We start from the raw sequence: 27,373 nt of genomic DNA on the forward strand, positions 1-27,373 counted from the left end.
GCTGTACCAGACAGAGGGCGGAGCCTCCACTGATGCATCACCCAAACGTACCAGCGCAGCAGGATAGATCCTCTCTGACGCTCCCTCCCCCTCTCCCTACCTCTCACTATTGCCTCTATACATACGCCAAAGCACAGACTGCAGCAGAGTGTGAGGCCAGAAGGAATTTTCTCTTCATTTTGGATCAGCCAAGCAATCAGAGATACTTCACCTGCTGCAGAGGAGAGACATTTATTTTATGGAGGACGCTCTGAGGAGTACCTGACCTGCAGGCTGCTGAGTGCGTTGGTGAGTGTGTGTTCATCCCACTCTATGTGTGTCCATGTGTGTGAGTTTACTGCGGAAGGAGCAGCACTGCAGATACTCCATCCACAAGCTCTGCTCATCCCTCCCTCCCATCCCCCCATTCTCGTTTTTCTTATCTCCTCTTCTTTCTGAAAATCCATAAACAAGCAAGGACTTTACCCATCCCTGAGAGCTTGATGATGTGTAAGCTGCTGTGTATGTCTGTGGGAAAGTAAGTGGTCTGGCCACACCTGGACTCAGTGACTCTAGGGTGGACATGTGACACACTCCATCCTTTTTGCCTCATGGGTGATGCGTGCTCACTAAACAAACTCACATGTTTAAATACGTGTCTGCAGGTTTGCATCTTACTTTCGAGAACAGCTGTGTGGACACCCATCCCTCCTACAGGACAGCCCCATTCCCTCCCCGCCTACTACTCGTCCTCATTTATGGATAGGATGCTCGGCTGTGCGCCCCTGTGCTGAGGAGGTGTCGGCGGGCAGCAGCATGGAAGCTGTGCTGGCCGACATCCCCACCACCCCCTCCACCAGCAGTCTACCACCACCACGCTGTCCCACCAAGTCGGGTGCTCCCCCCAGCCCCGCTGATGGGCGAAGACACTGACGCCACCCCGACGCTCAACCACCACGGCTTCCTCCCCGACCACAACTATGTGACTGAAGGTAAGTTGACAGAGGAAGATCAATTTGTCTGCAATTTGTTTAGATATTCTCTCATGTAAGTGTGCATCTGTTCATGGAGTATTAGAGAAGTTTGTGTGTGCGTGTGTGTGTGTGTGTGCTTGGCTTTAGGGCAAAACAAGCTTATGATGGCCTCTTGTCTCATTTAAGCTCTGTGTTAAGTGATTACACAGCAGTGGAGACAAAGCAACATAAACAACAATTCAAAATTGAACCAGTCTTGTGCATTTTTCCTTCATCCATCCTTTCCCGTCTCTAAGATAATTTTGCTCCTCTGCAAGGAAGAATTAATGAGGCCAGTGTTTTTGTGTGCTTGTGAGAGCCTTGAATTGTGTCCATTTCTCCTAAGGAAAGAGGAAATTTAGTTGTTGTTTTTTTTTTCTTTTTTAGTGCTAAATGTAGAATTTTATAGATGAAGAAAAGCAGAAACTCCCATCACATTCTCGCATAAATACTGAGCCGCTTGTCATCTCACATCCCAGCAAAACCACACATTATCTCTGTTGCTGCTTGCTCCTCTTCATAACAGGTGCGTGTGTCAAACTGAATACACATCAGATCTGTGTTGGAAGAACATTGAAAAACCCAGCTGCACACAAACAATCCACTGAGTAAACTTTTGTCACAACAGATGGAGTGTAACGTTGAATAACACCACTAATCTTAGCTTTACGCTGTCTACTGTCTGTTTTGTTACTTATGCTCAGCTCATTTTTTGCAGTGCTTCTCAGACCGGATTATCATTAGAGGGTCATGAACGTGTTACAAGCTCATTTATGATCCACTTTATCACTGTAGAAAGTATATTAAGCTTCTTGTGTATCAGGTGTCATATAATTCCCCTCACAAAGAAGCAGTGCTATAGTCAGGAGAGACCTGTAGTTCTGCCTGTTGATTGTATAAATGTGTGTGTGTGTGTGTTTAGAAATATCTTTGTTTGCCATTGTGTGTAAATGTTCTTTTCTCAATATGAAGTGTTTCCATGAGCATTTTGTGTTCATTTTAGGAAGGTCTTTCAGGACCTCCTATCTGTTATTGCCATAGAAACAGTCAATGATGGCAAACATGCTGCTTTTCATGCATGGTCAGGATGATTGACAGGTTGTCTCCACCCACCAATAATGGCAGTATTAATTATTCGGCACATCTCAGGAAGGCACAGACATTATTCAGGGTGAATTGTTGATGAGCTCACACTGAGGTGGACACGCCACAGAGCATTACTAGTGACAGTGCTGTGAAGAACGTTGGGAGCAGAGATTGTGGCAAATCGTTCTGTATAAAAATAATTCCTATAAGAATTCTACATATGATCAGCAAATATTTTCTGTCACAAATAAAAATATCTCATTATGTCCTAATTCCTAAAAATTAACTCCCCCCCACCCCCCTCCACCTTTCGTTCATGCTTACCCCATCCGCTCTCCTCCATTTCCATCCCCCAATGACCCCCTCTCTTTCCCAGTCTTTCCTCTTAATGCAGCTAACAGCATTGCTCGGTGCTGTAGTGATGCATCTGCCAAACAATTATCCAACAGTGCTTAAAAGGCTGCTCAAACACAATGTGCTTCTCTATGTGCATGAGAAAGACAGAGGATGGTAGAGTTGCACGGAGAGATGTGATTTTATGCTTGGGTGTGTTTTTGTGACTCCATCTTTCTTTATGTGCCTTTTGTTGCATTCGTATTACACGTAGTTAAGTTTGTGTACATGTATGGGTGTGTGTCAACAAATATTTTGTTCGTACGCATACATGAGTGTGCCTATTGATCGTCCCATGGGGATTCCTCTGCCCTTTAACTCCTTCAGGTGATGGGTGCTTAACCTCCCTTTGCCTTACTGTCCCTCCTCTCCTTTTTTTCCCTCCATCTCTTGCTTTCCTCCCTTACATATTTTACCCTTTCAAAATATCTCCCTTTGCTACAGCCTCCCAATCCAACTGATGTGTCCTTTGATGAAAGAATGAAAAAGGAAAATAGCAATGTTCTAAAACAAGGTGTTTATGAGTCTATAAATACATATAAACAATAAATCAACACCATACTCTAATTTAGTTCCATTTCATACATTTATACTAAAAGAAAACCTGGATTGGCAGATTTGTATGTTTTTCTGTGTTGGGGCATTTGTTACTGTATTAAAATAGCTACATTTGAATTATATGCAAATACAGATATTTTAAATGGCAAATCCCCAAGATTGAAGATCAAACACATGTAGATTAGGAAGATGAATAAATCAGTCAGATTTGCTTTTTGGAACTGTCACAGTCCACCATGGCCTTGTGTTAGTATTCAGTAAGAGTAGTTTATCACTCTTGATCACTTGCAGCTCTACAATGTCTGCCTTTCCTTTTGTAAAATAAGAAAAATGAGTTCAAATAAGGCATTACACTTAAGAATAAAGTAGCAGGTCTGATGTTATACAAAATTCAATTTTTTTTTTTTTTTTGCCATTTTTTATAAGCACAAAGTATGGGGCATAGGAAGATTTTTGTGTAAAATGAACAATGAAGGAAGGTAAAAAGAGGTAAGATGCTCAAACAAATGAGTAAAAGCAATAACCATGGAAACTACACACACACAAGATGCAATAAAATAAAAGTAATGTACAAAAGAAAGCACACAGTAAAGTAAAAAAAGATATGTTTTACCATTAGTTATATTGGACATTATGTTTTTAATCATGCTTTATGAGGTAAATAAATAGTGACTGAAGGGATTAAAGACACTATATGACAGCTAAAACGACTAATACTGAGGTGGTTTGGCAGACTTTTTCTTTAACCACTGTGTCTTCTGCTCTCAGTCTGACTGGACAGAAGCTGTTGTCTTTTTTTAAAGCAATGTTGAGATGAGCTTGCATACTAAAAAACTAGATGTGATTACTTTAGGTCTTTTGGTAAAGATTCAGGTCTTTGTACTTTTTTAGTTTCCCTGTTAGTTGAGCCATAAAGTCATCTGGACTCTAAGTGGTTGCAGTAAAATCTGTCTTTCTAAACTGATGTTTGGCTTGCTTTGTGACTTGTTATAAGAAGATTTCATGATTTCATGAAGTTACTTAAACTTTCTAAATATTAAATAAAAGGTATAAAATTAATCAACCACTCAAAGGGAAAATGTCAGAATTATGTCGTAATATATCAGCAGACTTATCATTTGAAGCAAAATCTGATCAGAGCGATAACAAGATATACCGAGACTCTGCGATTAGGTATCTAACTCTGTTCATTCCTCATGTTTTGCTAACCTTCATGCCAGACCCCACTTGTGACTTTTTCATGTTATATAGATACAGTGTGATCATCAATACACTACCAGTAGATTTTCTTTGGTGAGGACTCATGACCAAATGTGGTGATGTAGTAACTCAGTCCCCACCCTAAACCCTGCCCGGTCCTCCTTCTTTACCCTCTGCCTCCCTGTTGCCCCTCTCCCTCCCTCCTTCCCTCCCATCCATCGTTGCTCCTCTTGCAGGGCTGCTCCTGGCTATAGCCTGAAGAGCTCCGCCCATCCTGTCCACCCCTCTCCACCCTGGAGTCCTCCCCCAGGATGTTGAGCCCCATCCAGGTCCTGTGCTCCGACATCACTACCCTTTCTCTGGAGCCTGAGCCGTTTGCCTCTTACACTGAAGGTGTGTGCTCTACCCTCTTCTATCCCAAAGGTCATATCTGTGTCACACATTTGCGCTACATGACCCCAGGTGGAAATATGAGAGCTTATGTGTGTGCCATGTGTGTGAGTGGTTGCATGTGAGTTTGCGTTTGTGTTAAGAGGGAGAATGTGTGTACAGGAGTAGTTTGAGTCAGTATGAATTCCTTTGTGAGTCTGGGTGTTATAAATATCTTAAACATGCCTTTGTCTGTGTCTGCCTGTCTCATCTTCTTGGTGTATCTATTTTTGTTACTGCGTTTTTATTTTTGTCTCAGTCTGCTGGCTTTGGTATGGATTGTGTGTGTCTGTGTGTTTGGGATGTGTATATGTGGTGGATTTCCTTAAATAACTTTACCAAGACACCCCATTTCTATCAAAGCACCTCTAACCCATTCCATTTCTGTAAAAATCTGTATTTCTGTTCTGTGCTGAAGGCTTGATTCACTCCATTTCTTTATATTTTGCATCAAGAGTCAGACTTACTTGTAAGCTTTTAATGAATTTTAAGCAAAAGTTCTCGTGGCTTTCAGACGTTTCCCTGCTTTTTCAGTCCCTATCTTTTGTAAACCACACCAGCCCAGAAGCCTGTTACACACAATTAATAACTAGCAGTTTGTCGGAGAGACACATAATTTCTTCTAATTTCATAATCGGCAAAGGACAAAAGCAGTATGACACATATGATGTTGTATTTTTGTGTCTTGGTAAATCCTGAAAAGCTTTTTACTAAAGTCTTTTCATATCTTAGCAACATGTTCCGTGCTGCTTTAAAAGGTTTGAGGAAACTGGGCGAGTATCAAACAAAATAACAAGTGGGAGGCCTAACGTTTGTCCATCACAGATGAAAAGTCTCTAATAGTGATGTTCTTAAGGAGTCCAGCAAAGAAAAAGAATGGGTCTTATGAGGTGATGAATCCTCTTCAGAATCCTAACTTCAACATTATTGAAGCAGTGTGGGATAATCTTAGGTGCATGGAAAAAAAAAGCAGCCAACATCCAAAGTAGAGCTCTAAAATGTTCTCCAAGAAGTCTGGAGAACTATTCCTGTGGAACAATTAAAGAAATGACAAGACAAAAGAAAAGACAAGAAATTCTGACTTTCAATTACTGTTATTAATGTATAGATTATTTTGCCTTCTATACTGTATATACATGTATATAAGCATGCTGGCAGCTTATAAAGAAATAAAAGGTGGATCAAGACTATCGCTCATAGTGTGTTCTTACTCATATTTATAAACATATGTGTGTCTCTGAACTTCTAAACACATGTCAACACATCTGAGGTGATTTTTACTTCATATAGGTGTACAAATAAAGGCTTTTTTTTCTTTGCTCATCTTTCATTTATGTTGTAAGGTTTTATTGCTATTTTAGAAAATAGAGTTATCTACAACTTCCAAGTGAACAGTGTACTCTGTTTGTTTCAAAGGTATGATGTTTAATATCTTAAAGCACACAAAAACATAAACATTTGGATTTGAGAAGGTAATGTATAATTCAAATATACTGATTACACACCTGTAACAGCTCTGTGTTTGCAGACAGAGAAAAGAATGACAGAATAAAATGGAAAATGTTGTTTTTCGAATGAAGAATGAATTTTTTTATTCATAAGGCATCAACGCTCAGTCTGTTTTCGGTAGCATTGGACTGAATTGGGATTAAACCAGCTAATCTCCTAATCTTTTTTTATGCTATGTGCTTGGTGGAAATACAAAATAATCTTTATGTAAAACACGTCACAGTTAGCAGCTTTGATAACTCGTGCAGTTGTGGGATATTCATGCAGCTAAGACAGGATTACAGGTGTATTTCCACACATCCTAAAGATGGCTTGGTTTTTGATTCTAATTGTTTGTGTCTATAGTCATTAGGCTCACACCAGCTCTGCTCCATTGTGCTGATATGTGTTTGCAGAAATGGAAGATTCCCTGCTGTGCCACGTTTAAATCACTCCCCTGCACACATGTGTACCTCTAACACAAACACATGCATCGTGTTTTTTTTCCAGATAACTCCAAAACGGCAGGACAGGGATCAATTTAACACCCCCCCCCTCCCGGCACTCTCTCCCCTCATGTGCTTCGCCCCCTCCTCTCTCTCACTTCTTCCCTCCCCTTTATTTCTCTACAGCGTAATTGAGTACACACACTTGTGCACAAACACACTGGAAATGTGGGGTGCTTGAGCTACAACGTGCACACACAGTTACTAACACACATACACATACATTTCCTGCTGAGTGGTGGCTTGTCCTTGCTTTTAAGGAGTGTGTGTTTTTGGCTCGACTTTAATGGTTCGTGTTCACACAGAACTGAGATTTCTATAATTGGAACGTCTGCTCCACTCTGTCCCTATAGAAACCTTCGAAAAAGGATTTCCCCTCCCTGTGCCTCCACCACTGCTCTCATCTACTCACAAATCTCCCCTCTCCTCTGTGTGAACTGTTACGCTGTAGCTGGAACTAACAATTTTCATAAATATTTATAGGTTTATTAATTTCAGTTTATTTAGATTTTGCTTTAGAAATAATTTAATCTAAAATGTAAACTAAAGTACTATAGGATATTGATGTTATTTTAAAAGTGAGGAGTGGCTCACCCCTTACCCCACCCACCATTCCATTTATTTTTCCTGTTTCTTTTTTTCTTTTATCACAAATGCTTGTATTTAAAGTGCAGTTGTGTAGGTGACAGTGTAAATAACAAAACAAAAGGAATATTGGAAAATTACAAAGAAATAAAAATTAAATTAATAAAGTAACCAAAGTAGAAGATAATTTTAGGAACAAAAAGAAGAAAAAAAGAGAGAAAATGTCAATAAGTTTAAAACAAAAACAGCTGAGTCTGAAGTATTGATGCCTTGTAGGGCATTGTATCATAAAATGTAGACATGTATATACAATATATTCTTAATTCATAGTTTAATATTGATTGCAATAATGTTGCTGTTATTAACTATATTCATGACTCCCACAACAACGAAAATAACAACAAAAATAACATAATTATGATAATAATTAATAATACTATTACTACAGTGGCAGTAATAACTAGATAAGTAATGTCTATACAAAGATTGTCATTGTTTCAAATAAATATTTTAGGTTTAGTGGTATATATTATATTTCATAGGAATCCCAATGATTGGGTGCATTTGGAGCAATCCAGTTCTCTGCAATCAGCATGGAGAAGAAGGGCTTCCACTAATTGTTGAAGCTTTGTATGTGGAATTCTGTCCCATTCTTTTTTGATTTTCAGCTTTAGTTGCACAGCAGTCCAAGGTGTCTGTTGTGTTTTTACATTTCATAATATGCCACACATTTTCAATGGGAGACACGTCTGGACTGCAGGCACCTAGTTTTTACTATGAAGCCATGCTCATGTAACACATGCAGAATGTGGCTTTCCATTGTCCTGATGAAATAAGCAGGGACGTCTCTGAAAAAGACTGTTTGGATGCAACATATGTCGCTCCAAAACCTGTTTGTACCTTTAGCATTAATGGTGCCCTCACAGATGTGCATATTTACCCATGCCATGGGCACTAACATACCCCATACCATCACAGATGCAGACTTTTGAACCAGCAACAATCCTAATTGTCCTTTCGCTCTTTGGCCTGCAGGACACAATATCCATGATTTCCGAAATCAATTTGAAGTATGGACTCATCAGACTAAAGCACACTTTTCCACTCTGTGTCACTCCAGCTGAGCTCAGGGCCAGAGAATCTTGTGGTGTTTCTGGTTGTTGTTGATATAAACCCTTGCTTTGCATGGTAGAGTTTTAGCTTATGCTGTATAGTAGCAGACAAACCATGTTAACTGGAAGTGGTTTTCTGATATGTGTCTAAGCTCAAATGATAATATTCCTCACACAACAATGATGTTGGTTTTTAATGCTGTAAGAAATCAAAGGTCATGGCCATCCAATGTCGGCTTTCAGCCTTGCCGAATACTTGCAGAGATTTCTTCAGATTCTATTACTCTTTTTATGATAATATAGAATGTTCATTCATTTCATTTATTCATTGTTGCTCACAAAGTGGTGAATCATGCTTCATTCTTGCTGGTGAATGACTGAGGTTTTTTCACCCAATCATAACACTCGTCTGTTTCATTCAGTCTTGTCATTTTGCGTTTTGTCTGTAAAGTGTATTTAATTGAAGATAAGTTAAATAATTTTATTTTTTATTTTTGTTTCACCCAACATCCCAACTTTATTGGAACTCTGATTATACATTAATTATATTCCAAATAATTAATTTAATTGATCAGTGATGCTTTTACTCTTAAACACTTGATTCTACATTCAAGTTCTTGTGTGCTTTTTTAGGTGTGACTGTGTTCATTCATGCCGTGTATTGTTCACTGTTGAAATGTAGTGTGTGGGCAGGCCTATGCATGTTCAGTCACAGTGTATTCAGCTTCTGCAGTGTGACAATGAGTCAGACAAGCCCGCTGAAGCTTGACTGTTTGTCGGAGACACAGCAACCTTTCTTTATTGTAGCACACACACAGATCTATACGATGACACAGAGTTACAGCTGGACCATCTCAGACTTACACACATCATAGATTCACAGTGTACTGCAAAAGAACAGCGTTGCTTGTTTCTGCAGCATCTCTTTCTGTTCATTTTTCGGTGACACTCTTTTAATAGAAAGAATGAAAGAGACAGATGATTGTTAGTCTTGTGTGTGTTCAGGAGAAGCAAATAGAGAAAGACCAAGATACAGAGGGTGGAGGTTGAGTGTGTGCTCCATATTTTATTCAGTTACATTGTGTGCTGCTTTTGTGGTTTTGCTTAGCTGAGCTTTTTCTCTATCTGGATTGAATGACACACACTCACAGAGTACAAAACACACACATTTACACTGTATTACAACGTGTGTATCCACAGCTACCTCATTTCCTTACAGATGTTTGTGAATTTGATGGCATGCACATTTTACCATCATGTGTGCATGCTTTGATTATGTAGAGGTTCAGATTAGTGAACTGATGTATGCCCCAACTCCTGGAGTTCAGCACTGGCTAGTGGACAAAACTGCAGTGGTTAATTATTTTACTACGCTGATTCTTCCTGCGAGGAGTGGATTGATGTATCTCACTTCCTCCTTCATCAGACTACCATATACGGCAATCCGTTACGAGTACCACAGCCACTGGTTGGCTTAGCCCGTTACCATGGCAACTCCCACTCACCAGAGAATCTCCCTTCTACCGCCTCCATCCCAGTGCCTCTTTCCCTTCACCTTCTTTTCCCATTCTGCCCATTCTTCCACCACCAGCATCACTGCCGCTATGTACACGCTCACATTCAGCCATGCAGCAGAGTGCCGTGGGGGGAGGGATGAGAGTGGAAAGAAACGAGGGTGTGAGATGTGACAAATGAGACATTGGGAAGCATGGGATAAGACCTGATAAAAGTACAGAGAGAAAAAGAGACTGACAAAAATGTTTAAAAAAACAATTGTGTTAAAATGTTAATAAAAAAACAAACAGAAGAAGGTAACCAGTAATAGTGTGTGAGGTGGAGGAAGTATGGTTGTGTTTTGCAAGGTTCAAGAGCAGTCCCTGCCTCCACTCATCATACAATTCATCTCGCTCAAGGCCACTGAAAAATAGGCAATGTTTCAGCTCTAGTTCTCAAAAAAACCTCTCTGTGCTCTATTTTTATTACAGAAAAAAGCATGTGAGGACGTATTCATCTGTCAAATCTGAGTCCAGTGGATTATTAAAGATGACCTGTGATATTTTTGAGGATAGTAGCCGATTTGAGTTTTTGTTGCTGAAAAATGTCAATGAGGCAGAACTGCCCTGTTAATAAATGCTGACAAGCTTTTTATTGTTCCACTGCTGCAGTGCTGGTTATAATTATTAACCCCATACAGGGATATGTCTGTGGTACCTAAAAGGAGAATCAACCGAAATGAAAGAAAATAACCCATTTTTAATAATTTGAACATTTTCTGTATGCTATCCAGAATTATTTAACAGCAACAAAGAGTGTAGCTTTTAAAATTCTTATGACAAACAGGTGTAAGGTGTATTGCATCAGCAGGAATTGTTGTTTCTGTTTTTTTCTAAACAATAGGGTGAGGGCCTTTCAATAATATGACAGAAATATGTTGTTAGATGAAAGGGAGGGCATTTAAAACCATCAAGCTAACCAGAAACAAGAAGGACCTTTGTCATGAATCCCTGATGGCTTGAAAAAGGTTAAGAAAATAATAGTAATGAATAATAAAACTGAATTAGAAGCAATAGAAGAGCCTAAATTGTTTTGGCTCTCTGGTAATGCACTGCAGGTAAAATCCAAATGAAATAGACACCCGACTTTTATCAAAACATTGTAAAGGTTCTGTGTTGCTGCAGGGCTGATTTGCCTCTCGTCCTGGAGGCACTGAATGTTCCAGAGGAGTGATGAAATTACAGGAATACCAAAGCATTTTACAATGAAGATTGTTACCCAGTGTAAAAAAACAAATAAACCTCGACTTGAAGTGAATTTCTTGCTTATTGAATGAGGCGATGACTCCAAGGGTACAAGACAAAAGTAGAAGGATTGATAGAAAGTGAAAAAGGACTGCCTTCAACTGGCCTTGACTATATCGCTCTGAAATTCCTTGTAAAAATCTTAAACGTATTCTAACTAGAAGGACTCTGGATCACAAGGGCAAGCTGCCAGCAACGGCCAGCAAACAGACACTAGAAGCTTGTAAATGGAGACATATAGGCTACATTCACACTGCAGTTAAATGTGACTGTTTTTTTTTTGCTAAACTGTGACCGATATATGATTAGTTTCTGACTGTGTGAACAGCACAAGTTACATTAAATCTGACATTTACAAATGGATTCAGGTCACTTTTCAATGTGGTACTAAATCTGATACATATCAGATTTTATCAGATGAAACTCCAGTCTGAGCAGCCAGGTCTCGCTTGCATTGATGCCATTCTGGAGCTCCTGGAGATAATTTCCCTGAAATAGTTTGATGTCCTCAGGCATGAAGACATGACACACACAGCTCTTCAAAAGCCATGAACTAAAGCAAACAGAGGATTTGATTATGCCAAACAAGTTAGTCAAGGTTTGGCAACCAGTACAGCCCCACTCCTACTTACTTTCTCAGATTGATGAGTCTCCTGTGCAACGTGACCTGCCTCGAAAGTCTTGAGGCGATGTGTTGACAGATGTGGTGAAAGGGATGTCTTGAAATTCTTAAGTTTGAAAGAAGTCCTTCTCGATGAAACCCCTCGCATCCTGATCCCACCCCTCCTGGCTCTGACGCCACATCCACACATTCCTCCTTACTAATGTTACAGCAACTGCTCAGAGTAGGAACATCATAACAACCTTCTTCAACCTGGTTCGAGCTGGTTTCAACCTTGGCTGGGGAGAGGCCTTTCTGTGTGGAGTTTGCGTGTTTTAACCATGTATGTATGGGTTTTCTCCAGGTACTCTAGCTTCCTCCTACCCAGGGGAAGGTTAATTGGTCTCCTGATCAATGGATAAAATTGTCAATGAAATGACCGTAGAATCCTCCATGTTTGTGTCTGTAAACAGTGCTCTGTGCGTGACCATGTTCGACTGACCATGCGGGTCACTTCAGGATCGTGAACTATTCAGGTCACATTTAAAAATGTAATGAGCAAACATACAAAAATTGGATTTGAACAGGAAATCAACATTGATCATTAAGGCCTGCAGTGTGAAGATAGTTCCAGACACTGTTACCATGAAATCTTCTGCGATCTTCTAATACATAATAGTAATAATTAGTACAGGGTGACAGTATTTGCATCCTTCCAAAATTATTCTTGGAATTCAATAATTCTGGTCAGTAAAGTGGGCTGCATGAATGAACACAGTCACACCTAAAGTGGAGTTTGCATGTTCTCCCCGTGTATGCGTGGGTTCTCTCCGGGTACTCCGGCTTCCTCCCACCATCCAAAGACATGCATGCTAGGTTAATTGGTTGCTCTAAATCGCCCATAGGAGTGAGTGTGAGCATGAGTGGTTGTTCGTCTCTGTGTGGCCCTGCGATGGACTGGCGAGCTGTCCAGGGTGTACCCTGCCTGTCGCCCAAAGCCAACTGGGATAGGCTCCAGCTTCCCCGCGACCCTGAATTGGATTAAGCAGTTAAAAAATGAATGAATGGTTAGTAAAGTACCAAAAGAGTACAGTCCAAGCTTGCTTATCTCGAAAATTCTTTTAAAATAGCGTTTTTCTTCATAGATAATCAGAAAAAGATTGTCCTCTATGTCACAGCTGGGTGAGGGGAGGTATGGACCCAATTGCAGAGACGCAGAAACAGGGATGCAGGTTAAAGCCTGCTTTAATCCAAACAGAAGCACTAAGGAGACTAACACAAAGAATCTACGACATAGATCTGAAACCGAGGGTGTAAATACACTGAACACAACAAGACACAGGTGAAACAAATTAACTAAATGAACCCAGGTGTACGAAATCAACAGGAACAAAAGCTAAACAAGACATAAGGGAGCTAAACAGGAAAAATGACAAAATAAAACAGGAAAACTAAGACACGAAAAGTCCAAACCATGACACTCTAAGGTCAATATCTACTACAGGGGTGCCCAAGTCCGGTCCTGGAGATCTACCATCCTGCTGTTTTTAGGTGCAACCCTTCTCCAACACACCTGAATCAAATAAGTGGCTCGTTAGCAGGCCTCTGCAGAGCTGATTGACATGCAGAAAGAGCTATTTGACTCAGCTGTGCTGGACAGGGGTTGCATCTAAAGGTTGCAGGATGGTAGATCTCGAGGACTGGAGTTGGGCACCCCTGATTTACTACTACTTTCAGAATACTTCAAATACCAAATCAGGTTTTAAGTACACTACCAGTCAAAAGTTTGGACACACTTTCCCATTAAAACCAATGAGAAAGCATCTCCAAACTTTCAATTGGCAGTGTAAAACTGTCCTCAAGTCAAATGTGTATAACCAAGAAACTGAGCCCATTTTAACTATAACAAAAGGCAGATTCTCATAACAAAATTTAGACGTTTTACAAATAAGTTAGGAAGTAAAGTAGGAGAGAATGATATGCCTTCTGACGGTAGTTAAACCACAGTCATGCAGCTTAGCTTTGTAGAAAAAATATCACTCCATTAGAAGTGATTTTTGTGCATCTAAAATTTTACACGTCACAGTTTCCCCATAAACCAGGAAGTGAAGTCAATTTGAACTGAACCAGCTCTGTATGAAACACTATGTGAACACGAGCATCCACTGTCACCATGAGGATGAATATGACCATTTTTTAAGATTGACTTGTTATCACCATAGTGATCAGCATCACTTCATGTTCCCAATGCCCTCTTTGTGTGATTGCAGATTTGAAAGTTCACAACTGAGCTGAACATGCAGTTCAGATCGATAAAGAGACTGAGCTTGTTGGAAAGACAAAGGTTAAGTTAATTAATTAATGTTTAAGTTTTGTAGGAGTACAAAACAAGTGAAAATGCTAGATCAAACTGAATAAATACAAGTTGATTATATTTTTCAGTATCTATACACCTACTATAAAATCTAGGTGGTGTGTCTTGTATGGGCCATTATAGAAACGCTGTCTGCATCACTTCACAAGAGGTTTAACCTCTCAGACTTTAATGACTCTGCTGCAGATTTGTCTCCAAACGAATTACTCAATCTCAAATCTGCTGCACAAAGGGGAAAAAGAGAGGAGGATAAATAGACGGGACAGGGAGCAGATTACATGCAAAGTCAAACCAGATTCAAGTCTCAGATGTCAGACATACATGTCCTCAATAAGACGGCATGACCGAGAGCTTTCTGTTTCAGATTCAGTGTATTGTGTGATGCAGGAAGGACCAGTGCAAATGGTATATCGTGAAAACCTGTGTGATTTATTCACACAAAGCAACCAATACGGACATTGTATTAATATACAAAAATATTTCGAAACGTACAAAAACGGTTTACATGTGAAACAAATAAACAAAGAAAAAATGTGTCTAATTATAAATTCAGATGCATTGCTGTGTATGCAGTCACGCTGCAGAGACTGTGGAAAACATGTTGATCCCTTCACATGATGAACTCACGTGACACTGCAGTCCTGTGCGTCATTGTCTGTGTGTCACAGTGGATCATAAATAACACCTGGGCCTACTGTGAAACAGCTGTGTGTTTGTCTGTCTTTGATTTGAATATGTTGTAGGCTAACAAATTTTCATAATTAGTGTGTTTTATTTTTCACACTTATTGTAATCTTACATATTATGTCAGATAAACATTTCACAGATTTCATAGTTGATTGTAGTCATTTTAATGGCTTCTCTCTGTGTTTCTTTCCTTATCATTTCTTCTCTTACCACATTCTTCCTTCCTCCTTCTGTTTTTCTCCATCTTTGTCTCTGCATCTTGCTCTCTCCAGCTGATATCATCTCCACTGTTGAGTTCAACCACACAGGTGAGCTCCTGGCCACAGGGGACAAAGGGGGCCGTGTGGTCATCTTTCAGAGGGAACCTGAGGTAAGCATCTACACAGACAGCCTAGCCAAATTTACAGTGTTTCGTTACAGCTGCAAATGTCTGTGTTTCCCCCCAGATACTCTATAAATTGGTTGATAAATAGTTGATAACACTACTGTATCAGAAAGTTTATCAATATAGTGGTACAATGCTGTAATATTTCTTCACACTAACAAGTTAAGCAAAAGTTTTATGTTATGCTCTAATGTACACTTGGAAAATATGTTTTTCTCATATTTTCTCTCATTTTTTGTGACAGAGCAAGACTGAGCCATTTTCCCAGGGAGAGTACAATGTGTATAGCACCTTTCAGAGCCATGAGCCAGAATTCGACTACCTTAAGAGTTTGGAGATTGAGGAGAAGATCAATAAAATCCGATGGCTGCCTCAGCAGAACGCCGCACACTTCCTCCTCTCAACCAATGGTAAGAGCAGAGAAACTCCCCCTACAGACACACAAGCCTAGCAAATACATAGCCAATAGGAGCCAGGGCCTGTTATTAAAACGTAGCTGACCATTTTGAAAAGGTCGCTGAGTGTGACACAATGGAAAGGCTTTCTTGAAGTGCCATGACTAAAATGGATGATGCTGCATGGGTTTTAATACGGGAGCTGTTCAGAACTTCTCAAACATAATCAGCAATATCAGTCTCTACCGGCCTATTATGGGGGTGTTGTGTACTATTTAATGAAAACATTTTGATTAGATATCAATTAAAATAGTGCTTTTTTTCATTTAAAATTCTCAGGAAAATCCTCATCCTGACATATAGGGGTTGTTCTTTTGTGTCTTACAACTGTGACGTTATTGCTGATTGAATTTGAGTATGTATCCTGAAATATTTTTGTTTTGTGCAGAGGATGATGGGGTTAAGACTTTAGAACTTCTTTGGTCAGAAGCCTGAACAGCGAACAGTCACTGGTTGTATTGCGTTAAAAATCTGAACAGCTCTGGCATCCGAGTTTATCTTGCTTGGCAGGGAGGTCTAAATTTATAGTTTGCATTTTGAGCTTATGACCATACTGGAAGATCTATAGATTTACCCTGAGAGCCCTGCTATTGATTTCTTTAAGTACTATATTATTTATAATGGAAGGTATGAAAAATGTAGGAGCTGCTTCTGCAGCTGGGTATTGATGCTGCTGTTATTACTTTCACTATGATACACATTGTCATTCCTGAGAGTTTGGACTGAGGTTGATTAGCTTGTCTTGTTTTGATATTTTTATTGAATATTTTGGCTGAAATCCTAAAATATCCGTTTTGTACAATTTAAAGTAGTTTAATTTTCAGTCTGAATGTTTTGAAGATTGCAATCAGAGATGTTCAGATGTTTTAGCGTTTTTATTCATATGAAATATTATCTCTGCTTTCATATCATTCATTTATGATGCTGAAACATTTGAACAGGCACTGTGTGACTTCACTACAGCAGTGTTTGGCATAATGGTGACATGAAGTCATAAATCTTTCACATTTTAGTTACATATTTCCTGGAAAACTACAGTGGGCAGGCACATCATTGGTCAGGCAATTCAATTGGTTGGTGTTTCCTCAAACTGCTCTGAGCTGGCCAGCACAAACTACAACACAAAGCAACACAACAGGCTCTGTATTCAATTTGACAACACAGAACATAACTTCATCAAAACTGAATACGAATCAAGGTCATTAACAGGGAAAAATCTACATCTGGATTAAGCTGAACTTTAACAGGATAACTGTAAATATCAAGTGGCACACAGCACTCCGCCAAATGTTTCATAGGGCCTTCAAGTTGAACTTTTTAGTTACTGATATGCAAAAGCAACCTTTCAAATTTCGACCCATTTCCACTTTTCCGTCAAGTTATGTTGCATTGGATGGAATCAGGAAGTGGGATGTTAGAATTTGCAATCACAACATATTTGACCTTGAGATTGAGATAACTGAAAAATAAAGTCATCTTGTTTTCTGTATTAGATGCTTTTTAGGATAACATTACCTGATTTACAACCTATTTGTCAATTTTTTTCCCAAGTTAAAGATTACAACAGTTTCCAGCCGCCTTTCAATGACTTCATATGCTCAACCTCTACATATCTGTCAGGAAGTTAGTAACAGCTTCACAGCAGTTATATTCTTAAATACAAATGATCTTATCCACACCACACCTCCGTACAACACATGGGAGGGTGCTGTGTCTGTGGATTTTACATGAAAGTCCTATTTCTCCCTCCGGAGAATATGTGTAGACTCTTCAGAGTGCACAGTCTCTGCTGAGAAATAAACCAACATATTTACTGGTAAAATTGACAGAGAGGCATTATTTTACTCTGAGTGTATATGTTGTTTTTTTCATCGGAATTTCCTGCATGGTTTGCTTTTAATAGTCCTGCATGTTTTCCAGATAAGACCATTAAGTTGTGGAAGGTGAGTGAAAGAGACAAACGGCCAGAGGGATACAACCTGAAGGATGAGGAGGGCCGCATCAAGGACATCTCCACAGTCACCTCATTACAGGTATCTATAGTATCATACCTTTCTTATATAGCTGTCTTATCTGTCTTACTTAATGGCTGGATAAAACTGGGTCAGTGGATAAAGCTGTGCTTGCATGTACATAAATGGGTCACTGGCACACAGTATAGACAAGCTTATGAGTGTGTGGGGGTGGTGAAATCCTTTCTTTTCAGCAATGTGGAGCTGCAGTACAACATCTGTACTAGGTCTGTACTAAGTGAAGCATCATTATTTGTATTAGCAGTTAAATCTTGGTGGTCCATAACTGTGTGTGTGTGTGTGTGTGTGTGTGTGTGTGTGTGTGTGTGTGTGTGTGTGTGTGTGTGTGTGTGTGAGTGTGTGTGTGTGTGTGTGTACAACTTTTTGTATGACAGTATTATTGTCTTTGTAGTGGTCTGACAACATGTGTGTGATGTTGGCGCTGTATACAAAACTGATACTTGTGTATCAAGCTAAAAATGTGTTGGCAAAGAATTTATGAAAATGTAGTCAAAAAACCTTTAAGCCAAAAACATACCATCAATAAATCAGGTTTTTATTTTTTCAGTTCTGTATTATTGATGCCAACAGGCAGCATCAAATATTGATGAATCATATAATTAAATAATTTGAGTTAAATATGCATGCTACATCCTGGATGTTTTCATTCTTCTCAGCAAATAAGGACACTACACGGTCTGTTTGTCTTTTTTAGGTGCCAGTGTTGAAGCCCATGGACCTGATGGTGGAGGTGAGCCCACGGCGAGTGTTTGCCAATGCCCACACCTACCACGTCAACTCCATCTCTGTCAACTCGGACTACGAGACCTACATGTCAGCCGACGACCTGAGGATCAACCTCTGGCATCTGGACATCACTGACCGCAGCTTCAGTATCCTTTTTTGGTTTGTGTTGGCACAGCAATCAGACGTCAAACACTCACACATACAAATGAGAGTGCTCAAACAAATGGACACCAGAAAATTAATGCATACATTTGACACACTGATTCTTGCACATGCTCAAGAAAAAAACCTCTGCCCCCACAGATACACACATAACAAACTCCCAGACTGTAAATCCCACTTTGTTGTCTAAAAAACTGCACAGAGACACACATCTCTGGGGGGAGGGGGATATTATTCTCCAGGAAAGAAAGTGTATTTTAATGAATAATTCATAAGATGCATAAATATTTTAGCTCATTTCAGAGTTGTAATCCAGCAGAAAGTCACATCTCTGACCCAGACAGGATTTATAATATTACAATTTATTTGAATAAGGAATTACTTTCCCACCAACAATACCCTCAAGATATTTCTTTATTGGTTTGCTTCATTGCTCTGTGAAATATTTACAGTGAGTTGGCAATGTTTATATTCACATGCACTGGTGTTTGTGTTTTCTATGGATTATGTACTTGGGTGGGTTTTCACATTAATTAAAGCAGCTGATACAGTATTCATTTGAGTCATTACCATTTCTGTATGAATGCATAAATTAATGTACTTATTATTTACAGTTTATATAGTCTGGTGGTGATTATATAACATACTGTAAAATTTTTTTTCAAAAATCAGGTTCTCTGGTATTTCCCTAAATGCGACCTTTTCTATCAGACATTGTGGACATCAAACCAGCCAACATGGAGGATCTGACAGAGGTGATCACAGCAGCTGAGTTTCACCCCCACCACTGTAACTTGTTTGTCTACAGCAGCAGCAAAGGCACCCTGCGTCTTTGTGACATGAGAGAAGCAGCGCTGTGCGACAGGCACTCCAAATGTGAGTCAACCTGCTGAGACTGTTAAGACACCTACATGTGTTTTTAAAATATAGACTGATTCCTTTTGAGGATTTTTAGGGTTAAAAAATGTTTCTTTCTGGTAGTTTTACAGAGCATATCTTGTGATTTTACATCAATTCTTTCTCAGGCTGCTGGGTTGTCAAATAAACAATCTGTTGCTGGAGTTTTTACAGTATGTTTTAATTATATGAGCAACATGGCTTTAGGGCCAGTTATGAAGTACTTGGTTTTGGTTCTTCACTTTCATCCATTTTTAAGTCTACACAACAGATCATCCATGTTTCAAGGAAATTCATCCTGGGAAGATTTTATTTGATGTTTCAAAAAGCTCCTCCATTAACAAATGGAATCTGATGTTGGTTTTGAGTGATGTTTCTTTATAGCTCTTTGATAGATTGCAGTGAAATTTGTGACACACTTTCATGTCCCAAAAGGAAATATTTTCCTCAGACCTCTCAGTTAACACAACACAGTTTAATTGTTATTATGTTTTATTCCATTACCAAATACCTGCAAGAGCATGATGCTGTATAGATCTGGGCCCACTTGACACTTTATCACTTTCAGTAGACATGGTAGCAAAATGAAAACTAACCAACAACATAACCTCCTCTTCCATGGTAATCACTCCAATCAGCTTATTCATAACTTTTTGTTAACTTTTAATTCCTTAAAGTCCCACAGTTGAACTTTGGCATATTTTCAGAGTAACACTGCTTAACAATGGCTAATTTAGTATCCATTACATAATATTTCAACTCTGAGCTCTCTCCAGCCAGACAGAATCAGCCCAATGTTGACATTTGTCTTATTTCTTGCTCTGTCCCTGTTCTCTTTGTCATAACCCGTTTTCTTGATGAATTAGCCATGGTGTGCATTCCAAATGAAAATAAAGTTGTGAAGTACAGTTTCTCAGCCTCAGCCTGCTGCAGGGCAACAACAGCTACAGGAATGCACACAATAAATGTCAGTGCACCATCAAAACAAGTTAGAATATCAGAGTTTTAAGGTCAGAAGAATGTAGCGTCACTTTAATACTAACAGGCTACCTGGGATGCTAAACATTTGTCTGCTAAACATTAGGTTATATCATTAGGAGGATTTTAACATGTAACTCAAAGCACCACTGTGCTCACTTTTAACCTCACATAGTTTTTGTGCAGTTATGTAGATTTTTCTTTTTGAGCTCCACATGTTTTAGTCAACAAACTAAAACGTGTAAAACCTCCTTCACCAGCTCTGCCAGCTGTAACTCAGGTAGAAGAGCCATTGTCTTCCAACTGGAAGGTCAGCAAATCAATTTCAGGCTTCCTCTGACTACATGCCTAAGAGTCCTTGACCAAGACACTGAACCATTGCTGCCTGATGTGTGTGTGAATGGGTGTAAAGTGCTCTGAGTGGTCAACATGACTGGAAAAGTGCTACATAAGCACAAGTCCATTTACCACCCATTTAGCTAACTTACTCAGCAAGCCATGTGAAAGTAAACTGCAAGAAGTTTGATTTGTCACACTGTAGCTCACAGTATAATGTACTTCTTTTGGTTATTTTTGACTTTTTGTCCTGTAGTCCTTTCTGCCTCAGGTCTGTTTTTGCATTAATATAGCACAGGCTGGATTCTCCACAAATCTGTTCCCTTCAAGGGACCGCAAATCTTTTTATGATACATTCCTTCTTTAAATCAGGGCCTGTTCCTTTCAGACTTTTTTCTGCTTCTCCATATTTTGTTCCTGTGGAAATGTTTTCCATTTGATTTACAGCTCTGACCATAAGTCAGAGGTGCAATGTTCCAGCACAAGCTGTACCCAACAAGCAGCTTGAGCTTTTGTTTTTGTTTTTCAGTGTCACCTTTTAATATAACTTTATTTTGGAAAACATTTGGACATTTGAAAATCTCTGTGTGCTCACTGCCTCATAGACTCCTATCATAACTCATCTGAGACATTCTTCATCTTTGTACATGAAATAAAGGCCATCATGTGAATATTCATCATCTGATTTTGTCTGTTGGTTGAATCAACAACACTCACTCTCTTGTTTCTATATCTTTCCAACCCAATGCAGTGTTTGAGGAGCCCGAAGACCCCAGCGCTCGCTCCTTTTTCTCTGAGATTATCTCCTCTGTGTCGGATGTGAAGTTTAGCCACAGCGGTCGCTATCTACTCACCAGAGACTACCTGACAGCCAAAGTCTGGGACCTCAACATGGAGAGCAAACCCCTGGAGACATACCAGGTGTGTGCCTGACCATGCATAACAAACACGATATTCATACCCAGCTGAAATGACAAAGGTTTTTTTTCTATAAGGGAGTAGATTTGGTTTAAGATGAAGTGGACAGGGGTTGCACTAAAATATTTTCTTTCACATTATCATTTGGGAGTTTGTGATTGTGAAAATGATACACTGCACTGTGGGTTCTGCTGACCCCACGTTAGCCAAACTAAACGTGGACTGATGTGTAATCTTGGACTCTTCTGCTGCATCGTTAAAACACAACACAAGGAAATATCTTTTTATTTTAGTGGTTTCTGTGTTTTGAGGTGCTTGATGCTCTGCTGAGTCGTTTCCACACATGAACTCTGGACAGGGTCTCAAAAATCAGGTCTGGATGTTGTCCACAGTTGCACATTCAAGACAGCTGGAGATTCTTGGTATGTGATACTTTTTCCTCCATTAAAAATACTCCAAAGTGGTACCAGGATAGAGAGCACTGGAGGTAGGCCACTGTCAAAACTGAATGGTTTTGTTTATAATGGACAAGTTGCAGATGAACAGTATCTCTAATCTTGAAAGGAGGTGAAAGTGTGAAAAATGTGTCAATTTTATCGATTTTTAAATGATCTGGTTGGAATTAATCTTGTTTTGTTCACGTTTTTGGGTGGATAAATGTTAGTTTGTGAGTAGGGCATTACCATTTTGGAAAAAGGCAGTTGAAATGAATTATGGGCAGCCGCTTACTTCACACAATCACAATACTTACCAAGAACTGAATTTTTCCAAAAACATTTGAAGGGTAATGGCATTGATTGCAAGCCAGAGACAGTGCTTCACGTTAAACCAGTCGATACCCAATGCTATAACTTTGGACTGCAGCCTCTAGTAATATCGTAAATAATACAAACTGTATATTATCATACATTTTACCTGCATGTGTGACAGATAATACAGGGCTTTGATACACTTTCTAAAATACACACATGAAACTAAATAAGCTGAATAAAGAGCATTTTTCTGTTTGCTCATGTTGGCATTAGCAAATAAATGTATCTGCCAGTGGAACCTGACAGTGCTGACTGTAGGCAACACAAGCGCCTGGTTATTTATTTATGGACATTAGAAATGTTTCTTCACCTATCCTTTTGCTGTGTGTTTAGTATTACTGACATGGGTATGTAGGTGAATATGTGAGTTTGTGTGTGTGTGTGCATGTGTGTGTGTCTGCCTGACATGTGAGGGCCTATGAGGCAGCGGGGGTGGGAGGCTAAGACGCACTGGAGCTATTTATAGGCAGCCGAGCTTCCACTCATAAAGTAAAACAGGAAGGAGGGATACCTTACACAGTGGCTGACACCTAGATCTGCAATGCAGCATGGAGAGGGAGGAAGAGGGGGAAGGAGGGAGACAAGGGGTGTGTGTTTGGGAGGGAGAAAGAGGAAAGCCTGATGAAAGGAGGAGAGAATGGGGAGGGTAAATGATAAGATGAGAGGAATGGCAGAGGTTGCAGCATCAGGAGGCGAAAACAAGAAAGCCAGTTATTTAACTCTTTAGCCTCATGAGTCTGTCTTGAATATGGTCTGATGTTTATATAACATCTGTTGTTATCTAAACATTCAAACATTCAGATAGAGTTATGGGAACTTTGTTAACCTCAGTCAGTGAAATCGACTGGAAGTCAGAGCTTCTTAGTTATTTAAAAGAAAAAAAATACTCTTCAAAATATAGAGTTTGTTAGTTGTTATAAAGAGCTGCTGATTGAAACAAAATTTAAAAAAAACTCGGGGCTAAAGAACTGTTGACGTGCACAAAGAGGAAGGAGTTGCAAAATTATTTAGACAAATTGTAAATAAATGAGGAAGCCTGCTGTCCCTTGAAGTTGGCATCCATGGATAATTATTGTTCCTCAAGCAGATTGGAAAATGCTTAGTTCAGGTTAAAAAAAAGAAAAGAAAGGAAATCGGACTAAAAGCTGAAGGAATAATTGAAGCTGGTCAGCATTTCTTCTATTAGTCTGGAGTTCTGAGTCAATGAGATGGCACTTGATATAAATACATTCTTCCAAATAATTTTACTGTTTGCATGTAATATGGTGCCACAGAGAAAATGTTCTTTTATTTTTTTTATTTTTATTGAAACTACTAAAGCTGAAGAGAAAATGGCATCCAATGCATCGTACCAAAATGAAAACATCATCACAAACACTGCAGGGTTCAAATGGAGTAATATTGTTTGTGGGATAATCAGTTTTTATATTCAAAGTATCCTAATTTGTTTAGACAGAGCCATGTAAGACTTTCCCTTTTTTAACTTAAAAAAATGTTTACTGTTTGAACAAGTCTATCTGTTAATGTCTGAGGTACAGTCATGAAATGGAAACTATTTTAATGCAAATCTTTGCATGTATGGAAATCAACATTGAATGAAATATGATTGATTATATTTCTTGACACATGACATAAAACATGCTCATTTTTTATCCTACCCGCAAAACCCACCACCAGTCAGAAAGGAATGTACTTTCAAAAGTTGAGTCCAGCATAAATGGGTTAAAAGGAAAATGTCAGAACAAGATAGAATTCTTAAAAGTCAGTAAAAGATGACAGTAAAACCCAGAACTAAACTGTGAGATAAATCCAACACTATATTACAGCTCTGACCTGCTGCTACTGGAAACAGGTTAGTCACTGCAGACAAAGGAAGCTTAATATATTACAAGGGTTCAACTGATGTTCAAGTATTTTAATATCTTGCTTTAGTGTGGATATTGTGTCTGTATCACATTTTATCACGTTATTAACAAGATCTGTCACATAACATTTCTTAATGCTGAATAAAAGTAAAAGGACTGAGCAGTAAGAAAACGGCATGAAAAAGGAATCTTTTTTTCTTTTTTTTAATTTCTTTTTTAAATTTGTTTTTGTGGATTGACATATTGTTGATTCTTGAAAATGTATTAATTTAGTTGGGATGAAGGATGATGTACCCCAAATCTGGGACAGTGCAGACTTAATACAAAAGGAAAAAAAACTACTATATATTTAGCTCCGGCTGACATTTTCTCTCAGTCTGCTGAAATTACCCATTTGGGAAAACAAAAAATGTCCCGGGGTTTGATGTGCAACCATGAGACGCCCTCAGCTTGACCGCCTATTGATTGCAAGGCGGCTGGTGACTGCTGACTTTATGCAGAACGTGAGAGGGGGGGCTCGGTGCAGAGCACTGTGGCTACAGGACGGTGTGGATTTCAAGCCTTTGCATCACCCAACAGACACCATGCTGACACAGACAGGTCGAATGGAAAAACACACAAAAAGAGGTTTTCAGTCTGTAAATATGTGTATGTGCGTGTTAACTGTTATCACCGCTTTGGAGAGTGTGTTAATAGATAACTGGATGTTCGTGGATTTAGTGTTTCAGAAAAAGTGTTTAGATCAAACTATACTTCTGGCTTTTGTATTGCTGCAGGTTATCGTCTTAATATCGCTGCCTTTAGGGAGGTTTGTGTTACTGCTTGGGCAGATTAGGTGTGTGTATGTTTTACTCTCTTCTATTAATAGTTTGCAGTGAGAGTGACTATCTGTAGGTGAGGCTGTGAAGAGTGAACTCATTTTTAATTACATCTATGTGTGTCTGTGTTTCTCCAGGTTCATGATTACCTCCGCAGCAAGCTGTGTTCCCTTTATGAGAACGACTGCATCTTTGACAAATTTGAATGTGCCTGGAACGGTTCGGACAGGTACCTGAATGATGTCTTTTTCATGTGTATGTGTGTCATTCTGTACTCATTCAACAAGCTAAGTTACAAGGAGACAAGATTATCGGAGAGCCTGTTTGAATTTGGCAAAACCCCACAGAACCATGGGACAAGAGTCAGGACTCTTGTAAAGATGTGTTCAAGGTTTGGTGCTTTTGTCAAAGCTTTAAGCTCTTTCTCCTTTGTAAGAATATCTGAAAATGTGGAAGGAAATTAAACTATTTCAGGTTAAAAAAAAAAAGGGAGGAAAAAAAAGAATATAATGTTATGAAATGACAGTAAATATTCTCCAACAGCCACATCGGTCCTTGTATCTGCTTGTCTTGTACAAAACTTATCATGTAAATCTCCCGACTGTACTGAGTGGATCTGACCTCTTTTTTTCCATGCAGTGTGATCATGACTGGAGCCTACAACAACTTCTTCCGCATGTTCGACCGCAACACCAAACGCGACGTGACCTTGGAGGCGTCGAGGGAGAGCAGCAAACCCAGAGCCGTCCTGAAGCCGCGGAGGGTCTGTGCCGCAGGAGGAAAGCGCAGGAAAGACGACATCAGTGTGGACAGCCTGGATTTCACCAAGAAGATCCTCCACACGGCCTGGCATCCAACGGAGAACATCATCGCCATCGCTGCCACCAACAACCTGTACATCTTCCAGGACAAACTCAACTCAGAGATGCATTAATGAACAGATGTCAGTGGTGGATTCAAATGAGTTTACACGCAAACACACAACTATGCGAGAATGTCCGTTATTATTAGACTTACACACACTTTTACACACCCAAGAAGATGCCTAACACATACACTCAGAATACACACACATTCACACACACATTTACTTCTTCACCTCCTCCTCAGCCTCCTAGAACTGAAAGGACCCGGTCAGGGCTAGAAAGGGAACTGGCTGGATCATGCAAAGGATTATGGATAGAAATGAGTCCAAACTGTGGATTTCTTCGTTGTTACCCTGTGGATTGTGCTTGATGGTGTGTTGATTGCTGCAGTTCAGCTTCTGAGGGGGTTCAGTCCTCCCCAGACAGGAGGGACGTTTACATTTTTGGTCTTTTTTCTTTGTTTTTAACTCTTCTGGCTCTTTTCCTTTCTCCACCTCCTCCTCTCCTTTATGTATTTGTTCACTAGAGCAAAGTCTATTCTTATCCCCTGCCCACTGTTTTGTGTAACAAAAACCCTCTGTGGTTCTCTACCAGCAGCACTGATGAGAAATGGGGCATTTATATAACTGGCTGTTTGATTTGTAACTTCTTGTTATATTGTGTTGACGACAGTAGTTATGACAATAACATGGAAAGACAAACATGATGAACATGGATGGACTAAGGTGCGACCCTCCCTTCAACCCAAGTGCACCCGACGCCTCTCTGAAGGAGGAGTGACCAACAGCTGGGCTGTGCTCAGCGAGGTGAAACATTTACAGTCCTGCAGATCAAAGCAGAAGTTAGGAGTTTCTAACAAGATGGGGACACACATTAAATTCTGCAACAGTGTGTTTCAGCCATGAATGTTTTCTCTGCTGAAACGGGCAAAAACCTCTTTGATTGTGGTTCCGGCTTCCGATCTGGGGCTGTGTTGTGTGCTGCTTCGACTCTAAATATGTTAAACTCAGATGAAGCAAAAATAATATTAAAAAAATAAGTAATATATACAATCAAGCAAAAAGATGCTGCATGTCAAACGGTTTTAGCCTATTAGTGTTCATAAATTGACTGACTGACTTGGTTGCCTTCTTAACCATTTAGACCCAGCTGTATAAAGGCTTCAGGGGCCCCCAGGGCTCCTCGCAGCACGAGTAACCATAGCTGACCGAGCCCTCCTACCTTTATATGTGTCCTCGGGCACTGAAGCATGTTTACTAGTGTTCGGTTCTAACACGTACACGTCCATTTTGAATGAAGCCGCCCACGAGTCA

At 39.6% G+C, this 27,373-nt stretch overlaps 1 protein-coding gene across 2 annotated transcripts; it reads left to right on the forward strand.

The window, feature by feature from the left end:
- Positions 1-895: 895 nt before the first annotated feature.
- On the forward strand, positions 896-26,128 carry LOC306762908 (serine/threonine-protein phosphatase 2A 55 kDa regulatory subunit B gamma isoform; the record flags this gene model as incomplete). 2 transcript variants are annotated; one of them, XM_079249553.1, is made up of 9 exons in its annotated part: positions 896-971; positions 15,082-15,179; positions 15,439-15,604; positions 17,570-17,682; positions 18,377-18,554; positions 19,282-19,446; positions 21,533-21,702; positions 25,332-25,423; positions 25,834-26,128. In XM_079249553.1, the coding sequence occupies 9 exons, from the start codon at positions 896-898 to the stop codon at positions 26,126-26,128; spliced, it is 1,353 nt and encodes a 450-aa protein (XP_079105679.1). The 2 variants fall into 2 exon arrangements, with proteins under 2 accessions (XP_079105679.1, XP_079105678.1); XM_079249552.1 differs by lacking the exon at positions 896-971 and adding an exon at positions 4,541-4,622.
- Between the last annotated feature and the right edge of the window lie 1,245 nt (positions 26,129-27,373).

The sequence above is a fragment of the Telmatherina bonti genome, assembly GCF_933228915.1.
Source record: "Telmatherina bonti genome assembly, chromosome: 12".
Classification (NCBI taxonomy): domain Eukaryota; kingdom Metazoa; phylum Chordata; class Actinopteri; order Atheriniformes; family Telmatherinidae; genus Telmatherina; species Telmatherina bonti.